The sequence below is a fragment of the Peromyscus californicus genome, unplaced genomic scaffold, assembly GCF_007827085.1.
Source record: "Peromyscus californicus insignis strain IS unplaced genomic scaffold, ASM782708v3 Scaffold_7__1_contigs__length_154581171, whole genome shotgun sequence".
Classification (NCBI taxonomy): domain Eukaryota; kingdom Metazoa; phylum Chordata; class Mammalia; order Rodentia; family Cricetidae; genus Peromyscus; species Peromyscus californicus.
In genome coordinates this window covers 81,530,046-81,539,540 of record NW_026294595.1, presented here as the reverse complement: position 1 = coordinate 81,539,540, position 9,495 = coordinate 81,530,046, and the positions used below count along the sequence as shown (strand labels likewise).

Here is a 9,495-nt window from a genome sequence, read left to right as displayed (position 1 = left end):
CTGACATCAACACAGAACCCAGCTGCTGTAAGATCACAGACCCAGATAATGACCCTCCACCGCAGCCTGGGCCATATATCACCATGGCCCTGGACAGGCCATAGACATCAACACAGACCCCAGCTGTGGTAGGACCATGGATCCAGACATGGCCTTGGGCTCCAGCTGGGCCCTGGACAACACCATGGCCTCAGGTGGCAGCACAGGCCACTCAGATTACTATGACTCGACAGAAGCACTCACCTTGCTTTTTTAAGATGGAGCTCTCACTTTTACCTTGAACTCTCTGGTAGAGTTACACTGGATGACTAGCAAACCCAAGGGTTTCCCTGTCTCTGCTTTGCCTACACAGAGATCATTGGTCTACATGCTTGTGCTGCAAGCATTTGATCAATGAAGGCATCTCTTGGCACTCTCTTTTCCTTTTCTTGTAAGGCTACTAATCCTGTGCAAACAGGGCTCTATCCTCATAGTTTAGTTTATCTTTAATTGCCATCTAAAAGTTCTGTCTTTGAGTATAGTCACATTGGGGTTTAGAGCTTCAACATTGAATGTGGGGTAAGAAGTGGGATAAAATCTACTTCTTAATTGTCACTTTATTTATGTGTTTTCTACATCAATGAAAGGTAGAATAGCTGAATATCTACCAGGGCTGGGAACATCTGGGAAATACATACAAATTGGTATGTGGGAGAAACTTAGCTAATCTGAAAAGCTCCAACAAAAAAGGTGAAAAATTACCTTATCACTTAGATGTCACTATTCTGAAGAACTCATGTTTCCCATTTTTAACTGGGATAATAAATACAACTTGATAAATGCATAATAAAGGCAAAACAGAAGTTAAGTATGTGATCACTTCACTTGGTTTTCAGTGAGACAAAGACAATGAGTTTATAGAAATATTTTAAAGATAAGTTAGAAAATAAAATGTTTTCATTTCAATCACATTCCAAACTATCTAGTCAGGATATAGCCTTCAAGACATTCTTAATTCAGTGTCTTATGAGTATCTAAGCCTGTTCATGTGCTTATTACACTGACTAGTATAAGTCAAACATTGGTCATTTTTGTGACAAAAAACCCACAGCAGCGGCCCAATGTTCTATAAATAACCAGCCCCCGTCTATGCTCTGTTTTATGAGTATAGATTTCATAGACTAGGTTTCCTCAAGCTGGGGCACGAGGACATCATGGACCCATTATGTGTACAAGTGGGCTTGAGGTACTTGCCGATCTGCTGTGGGACGTTCTATTTGCTGTGAATGTGTTGCTCTGATTGATTAATAAATAAAGTCCTGATTGGCCAGTATCCAGGCAGGAAGTATAGGCAGGACAAAGAGAGAGGAGAATTCTGGAAAGTGGAAGGCTGAGTCAGGAGACGCTGCCAGCTGCCGCCATGACAAGCAGCATGTAAAGATACTGGTAAGCCACGAGCCATGTGGCAAGGTATAGATTAATAGAAATGGGTTAATTTAAGATATAAGAACTAGATAGTAAGAAGCCTGCTGTGGCCATACAGTTTATAAGTAATATAAGTCTCTGTGTGTTTACTTGGCTGCAGGACTGGCGGGTGAGAGAGATTTGTCTTGACCATGGGCCAGGCAGGACCAGGAAAACTTCAGCTACACTGATCTAAAGAGAAAAGGCTTGTTTCTTATTCGGGATGCTTCTACTCATGTATTCATTCCTTAGCTGAGAACAAACACGGGGATTTTAAGATGCTGTGGTATCCAACATATCAGATGCTTCAGACTAGAGAAGAAGGTCCTGGGCAAATGTAAATCAGGAAAAGATGCTGGTCCTGAAGAGAGCCACTGGCCCTGGAGAGAGAGAGCTGCCTGGTGATTTGGTGACTGATGAACCGACTCCAGCTGGAGATGAGTGTTACTCTAGCAGTGTTCAAAGAGTGTGTGGTTAAATCATCCACAATGGCCACGGTAGGGAGAGCAGTTGAGGGGGAGTCTGTGTTGGCCGAGACTCGAATGCCATCTGGGGTTTCATTATACTAGAGGGCGTAGAAGGGAGCACTTTGTAATGTGCCTGCTTCCCATTCTTCCTGTAAAAGTCCAACACGTGATACTTCCGGTGTGTTTGCAATCGTTGTTAGCTAGCTGCCCTGAGACATCTGAGCTTACTCTTCTCCACACAGTCTGTTCTCTAGAGGTATTCCTTATAGCTAGACAGCGTGAGAGGACACATGTCTAACAGATCACCAACACTTTCGTGCAGCCTCCTCAGTAAACGATACATGGCATGGAAAAGGAAGAGGGTGGGGTGAACTTCTAAAACAGCAAAGCAATCAATCTCTAAGAATGCTTGTACATACTGAGGCCACATTGATCTCCCCAAACAGCTTTCTTGAATCCCCTTTTCTTGTCAGAGACTAACTATGGTCTGATCATTTAGGTCTGTGATAACATTACAGACAATTCTGCCCCCACTCCAAACATTCAGGTTAAAGTCCTAATTCAACCATATGTGACGATGAAGCCTCTAAAGAGATGCATGAGGTTAAACATGGATATGAAGGGGGTGCTTAACCTAACAGGACTGGTTTCTTTGTAAGAAACAACAGAGCTCCTTTGCCCCCCTCCCCCCAAAGGAAAGGCTGTGAGAGGACACAGCTAGAAGGCGGCCCTCAGCAAGCAGTGGGGAAGGCATGGTGGTAGGAGCAGGAGGCTGATAGTCACACTACAGCCACACTCAGAAAAGCTGCAGTGAACAGAAAGTCAAGCCACCTATGAAGTTTCACCCTCAGAGATCTACTTCAGGAGACTCCACCCCCTGTGGATTCTACAACCTTCTCAAACAGTGCCACAGCTAGGGACCAGGTGTCTGAAGCTTCTACAACCTTATCAAACATTACCACCTGCTGGGGACCAGGTATCTAAAGGTTCTACAACCTTCTCAGAGAGTGCTATCTGCTAGGGACCTGGTATCTAAAGGTTCTACAACCTTCTCAAAGAGTACCACCTGCTAGGGACCAGGTGTCCAAACACCCAAGCCTGAGAGGGAAGAACCATAACACATCCCAAGAAGACTAGTGCCTACCACTTTCACACAATCTCTCACGACAGTCATACCTCTCCCTGTCCCTTGATGTAAGTACCATCTGCTTACCATAACACATCAACTCAAACACTCATGCCTTTGTGTGGCACCTCTCCTTCTCATTAATACTTCCTCTACTTAAGTGTTGATGCATACCCCTTTCTCAAGTTCTGTCGGAGGTGGCAACAGGTTCCTTTGTACTCTTGTCCCTTATCCCAGGTGGATGAAGTCTCCCTCACTCATGGCCCCGCTGAACTTCTACTAACTTGACCATCATCACATTTGTTAGTCCTTTTCCAAGAAGATTATCAGTTTCCTTATCGTATAAGAACAATGTGCATTCATCATAAAAAAAGAATACAGAATATACAAATGCACAAGAAAGAAAAATAAAAGTAACCCATGATGGCGACCCAGTCAAAAAATGGATCCTGAGAGCTGTTAAGTCCTCCCACGCTGCTTTCAATTTGCTCATGTATATGTGTATAGAGTCTAGTTCCACATGCCTTAGATTATGTTTATTTTACTTGGTGTACCTCAGCCATATTTGTTGTTTTTATTCTCTCTTAAAATTGATTTTAATTGAATTATGATATTCCATCCTATGTACTATAATTCACTTAACCAATTTCCCATTGATAAGCTTTAAAATTATTTCTAGTTCATCTCTATTAAAAATACTTCTGTGATTAATATCTCCAGCAAACAAACTCTGCATAAGTTCATGAAGTCTTCTTGGGGTATGCTATGGTTTGAGTGTGAAATGTCACCCCACAGTCTCATGGGCTTGAACACCTGTTCCTCAACTGGTGGCCGTAGTTAATGGAACCTTTAAGAAGCGAGGCCTTGCTGGCAGAAGCAGGGCAAGAGGGGCGGGCCTTTGAAGGTCATGGTCATCCCTAAGGGTGGTCTCTGCTTCCTTATCTGCTGAAATGTGAGAAACCGCGGCTCCATGCTCCTGTCACCATGAACTCCATCACGGACTCCCTGCTATGATGGACCGAATCATGAGCTAAAACAAACGCTTTCTCCCATAAGTGCATCTGTCCATTATTTTGTCACCGTGACAAACAGCTGATGTGGATGCATTCAGAAGTGCATTTGTTTGTGAGATATATAACCAAGTGCTTGTTCTCTAAAAAGTTCAATTTCCATCAACAGGAGAGTGCCTATTTCTCTGTACCCAGCTAAAGCCTGCATATATTTTCATACTCTTTATCAGTTTGAGGAGACAGCCTAGTAAAATGACAGATTAGAGACTACTTCGGTGAGAGCTGGTAAAAGAGAGATTAAGAATAAGAAAAAACCTCAGACTTTATGTAAAGAGAAGAACAGAGGCAAGCGGATTCTAAAATTCACAAAAGAAGAGGGTCCTGGGAAAGAGCAAAGACAGTTTGTACTGTTACTCAAAGGAGCAAGCTGAACACAGCTGCCATGGCACAGTTTCTTAGGCAGGAAGAGGACTCAGAAGCTCTCTCCAAAAGGTAACCCAGATGAAACAGTCAGTCCTACACTCAGGAGAAGCTCACAGTCTTCGTGAGCTTTAAATCTAGTGGCATGGTGTGATCAACAGTGGAGAAAAATCCAACTTTATCATACTGTATGACTCAGGTGACAGTGGCCTTGAGCTATTCTGAAACAGAAATGTATGGTTCAAATCTGGCTGCCTTGTAGGCCTGAGAACAGGGGACATCCTCAGGCTAGGGAGACTTGCTTTCATCGTACACAGCACCTGGGTAGGGGAAGGCTCAACAAGGCAGTTGCAGAGAGAAGGCCCTCAATGAAGGATGCAGGTAGCAGGAGGCTGAGTCTGGATGGGCAGTGCGCAGAGAAAGATAGACCTACCTACCACAAGTGACCTGAGACAGATCTCATCTAAGAATTACCCTGGTGTTACCCTGTTAATAGTTCTGAGCCAGCAGATAGATCGTGTTCTGGAGCCAACTCCCTGTCATTCTCTGCTGTAGAGCACCAGAACTCTGAAGCCCCAGGGATATACCACCACAGGGGCATCATCCCTTCTAGAAGGTGACTGGTAATCAAGAGATCCTGAAAGTACAAAGTCAGACCCTCTGCCTGTACCCACCCCAGTACTGAGGAACTAAATCATTCAATCAAAAAGTGTGTTAATGAACTGAATAGACCATGATCAAAAGAAGAAATGCAAATGACCAACAAATACCATAAAATGTATTTTAAATCCTTAGCCACCAGGGAAGTAAGAATGACTAACCACCAAGAAAATAAGTAACAGCAAGTGCTGGCGAAGAGGCGAGTGGGCAGGAACCTTTATAGTTACTGGTCAGAATATAAACCTGTGCAGCCACTATGAACATCAATATGGAGGGTCCTCACAAAACTGGAATGAGAACAAAATGACCCAGCTATACCAACCGTAGATATGCAGCCGAGGGACACTGAGTCAGTAGACCACAGAGGTACTTATGCCTCCATATTCACTAAAGCCAGGGAATAGAAATAGCCTAGGTGTCCATCCATCAGTAGATGAATGGACAAAGAAAATGTAGTACCTGTACACAAAGGAATACTGTGCAAACATAAAGAAAATTGAAATTATGACCTTTGCAGAATAACGGATACAACTGGAAATCATATTGAGCAAGTTTATAAGTCAGACTCGGGAAGGTAAACATTGCATATTTACTCTTATACATGGAACCTAGTTTTTAAATTATATATGTGCACGCATATATGTATGTATCTATGTTTGTAGGTCATGGAACTAGAAAGGGGGTTAGGAGAGGGAAGGAAAGAATTTAAGGGACATAGGTGATAGAGAGAACAAAGAGTGACTTGTGCAAGGAAAACCAATCAGAAGACTCACTGGGAAGAACGGGCACCGGGGCTAAGGAAGGATGAGGGTGATGGCGGGGGAGGTGGGGTGGAGAGGCGACCTGGTGAGGGAGAAGGATAGTGGAGGGGAGGCCAACCGAGAACAAAGTGTGACACATATATACGAAAACTCCCTGGAGGCCGGGCAGTGGTGGCGCACGCCTTTAATCTCAGCATTCATGAGGTGGAGTTGGATCTCTGTAAGTTTTGAGGCCAGCCTGGTCTAAAGAGCGAGTTCCAAAATAGCCAGGATTACAGAGAGAAACCTTGTCTCATAGAACCAAAACCAAAACAAAACATCAAAAAAAAAAAAAAAAAAAAAAACCCAAAAACCTTCATGAAGAAGCCAACCCAATACTTTCTATGCTAACTTAAAAAAAAATTAATTTAAAGATAATAACAAAGAACAGTATATAATTTATATAATTAAAGAAACCTGTCGAATATAGTCAATCTTGCTAAGGGTGTCATTCAAGCACATATACTTGTTTTTACATAATGGATTGCTTTGTTCTGTAATATAATAATCTACATTAAACAACCTGCCTATGAGTGTAATGAGTCTTTGTCATCTTGACATCATAATTTAATGAGCTCCGGTAGCATGTGTTGTCTAGTATTGATGCTAACCTGTCAATTACACGGTGCTTCCAAAGTTTATAAAAGTCTACTCACAGATGTAAGTTAAAATGATGCTTCACAGCTTCCAGCATAGTCGCTTCCATATCCATATAAAGTTCATGAAAACCATATGGTCATGGACCTGTAGTTATGGAGCACCTTCCATACTCTACAGTGTGGGCCACGTGACTCAAAAGGCCAGCTTCTGACTGATAGACCCATATGCAATCTTTGGAAGTTCCTTGTGAGTTTTGTTACACTGTCTGATAGCTGTTTTCTTATTATCCACACTCCTTTCTATGTCTGTTGGTTAATAGCTGCATATTCTTTCACTATTTGATTGCCTTTAGCTGCCAAGGCTAAGTACTCTCTCTGAAGCAGCATCAACATTTGACTCTCATTTCTGAAGAGACCAATGCGAAGAATATTTTAGCCACACTTTGGCGTCTCTCCTAGGAATGGCTTTTCCTTTTTTTTGAGGTAACCATACTCCTGTTTGCCTCCAGGTACACAAAGCATTTTCCCTTTATTGCTCATTGTGAATGTTGTACATTTTTACCTCATTTCTCAAGTGCAGCATGTTAGCCGTCAGCTTCTGAGACGTGGCTGCACTCATGGATCTATTGGTGAAGAGAGGCTTTGAGCCTGGAGCATCCTTGAAGGCCAGCTCAGCTGAGATGCCTCTGCTATTCCAGAACTTCCATCAGCTTTGTGAACTTCCTTAGGCCTTTCTATTGCACCTTCTTACCTCCCCACCCCTGCCCCCAACATTATTTCTGGGACTCTCTCTTTTCCCAGGAAAGTCTTTGCCAACAGTTCACAAAGGGAAACGGGAAGCACTATTAGCATTTCCATTGCAGCAGGAAAGACTTTAGGAAAGCCCTGTAAAGAAACTTGCTTCAAGTCTCCACTTAAAGACTAAGACAAAAAGGTCAAACTTTAGATTTATGTCCCTCAAGTTACAAACAGTGGAGGAGCAGCTGCTTGTCTCCTCAAGGCAGTGCTTTATCTCTGGGAAGTGGAAATTCTGTCAGCCCAGGATGGTGGGTAGTAAGACTGGGACAGGCTTTCCATAAGAACTGCAGGTGCTTTTCTATAAAGCACATATCTAGTGAATATTCACAACAGGGGGTTGAAATGACTCTTGTGAGCTAGATTAAAAATGAATGAGAAAAACCATTTTAAAGTATTATTGTAACTATTAAAAATAAACTGGGTCCCAATCTGCCCTGGCTGGCCTCAAATTCATCATTGTAGCTAAAGATGCCCTTCAGTTCTGCACTCTCCTGCCTCCACCTCTCAAGTGCTGGGATTAGAAGCTTGTGCCACTATGCTCTTACTCTTAAGTGATTTTAAAGTATAGCCTTGGTCTGGAGCGTGTGCAGTTGGCACTGTTCTCTGCTGGCCATGCATCATATTTGAAATCACACACACATCAGATAGCATTAGACATCTCATGTTCACACATGGGAGCTCATTCAATAATCTGACCAGCCTTGTGACGGAAGTATTATTCCCACTGGACAAATGAGAAAATGAGGTTCAGAGAAGTTCATTAACTTGCCTGAACTACCAATCTAGAGACGTCAAAGTTGGGGTCTGATTCCAGGCCTATTGGATATTCACAGTAAATTTACCTCTGAAACAGTGCTGGCCCAGGCATGAGTGCCATCACCAGGTCGGCCTCCGTTCCGGTAAGCCCACACTCGTTTCACTCGGGGACCCTGGTATAGGCTGTGCTGCTGGCTTGCTTTACATTGAGTTGCAATCAGAGAGCGTCTGGACTGTAGTTCTTGGCCTTCAGAAAGTTGTGCCTGTCAAGGAAAGCCCAGAGAATGCTGCAGACAGTGAATGATTTGGTGTGTGCAAAGGGAATACAATGGAAACCAGAAATGCCATGTAATCACAATGTATACCGAAATGATTCTGGTAAGTAACTGTGGCAAGCCCAGACCTCTTCTGCTGTAGACTTGGGTGAATTTCCCTTGCTTCCATGAAGCTACTGGGGTAAGAACATGGACAGATTCACTTTGACAAACCATTGAACTCATTGGCAGTGTTGAGAAATAAAGGGCGACACGTGTGTGATGTCTCTCCTACAGGAGCTGTCTCGACAACTAACAAGTGAGCTTTTGATTCAGAAACACGCCTTCCTTTCCTTTGGGTAAGCGAGGCTTAGGCGACTGTGGGCAGTAAGTCCTAGCTCACTGAAAGGTGGCTGCCACCCTTCTGCTCTGCCAAGTCCTCGCCAGGCAGCTCCTCATCCTACCTCAAGTGTGTCCTAGCTCAATACTTGCTTATTTGCTCCCTGACTAGGAACGTAGCCTTCTTGGCCTGGCAAGGAGTCAAGTCTCTAGCAATGACAACTTCTTCGTTCCAGTCACCTTGATTTAGACGCACACTTAAAATTTGCATTGAACCCATGCCACGAATTTGAGAAGCCTTGTTAAAATAGTGACAAATAGTTGGATGAAAAAATTCACAAAGCATGCAGGTTCCCGTAGCCTCTATCCCTCAGCCTGTCTCAACAGCTGACCTTTCTCTTCTCAACTGCTTTATGTCTGGCAATCTTGAATGATTAACCAATTGGCCGAAACCACTTTTTCATCTTCTTGCTTCTGAATGTCTCCGTTGTGATCAGCATTGTGCTCCTTGCTCTTTTTACATATTGAGTAGTACCCTCAGGAATGATGAGTGATGAAGCCATAAGGTTCAACTTGACTACACTTGCTGTAATTACCTTTGTACATATCCACTGGGCCTTTTTCTCATCTTTGCTAAGGTCATAATTTCTGGTCTCCATTCAAACAAAACAGACGTTCGTGTGAGCTGGCTGTCTCCAGGATAGCTACTCTCCAAATGCCAACTCAATGCTTGGCATATGCTTATGGTGGTCATAACTGCCTAGTTGCTGTGAGCATATTAATAGCATGATTTAAAAATTCAACACGATACTTTTAAATGTTG

General features: G+C 43.2%; 1 protein-coding gene across 3 annotated transcripts in view; it reads right to left on the bottom strand.

Annotated features, from left to right (window-relative positions):
• Positions 1–9,495, bottom strand: part of Dcdc1 (doublecortin domain containing 1) — a 402,669-nt gene that overhangs the window by 8,829 nt on the left and 384,345 nt on the right. For all 3 annotated transcript variants that reach the window (XM_052722390.1, XM_052722391.1, XM_052722392.1), the window contains one exon: positions 8,166–8,342. In XM_052722390.1, the coding sequence (XP_052578350.1) occupies positions 8,166–8,342 (177 nt within the window). The remainder of the gene's footprint in view (positions 1–8,165; positions 8,343–9,495) is intronic.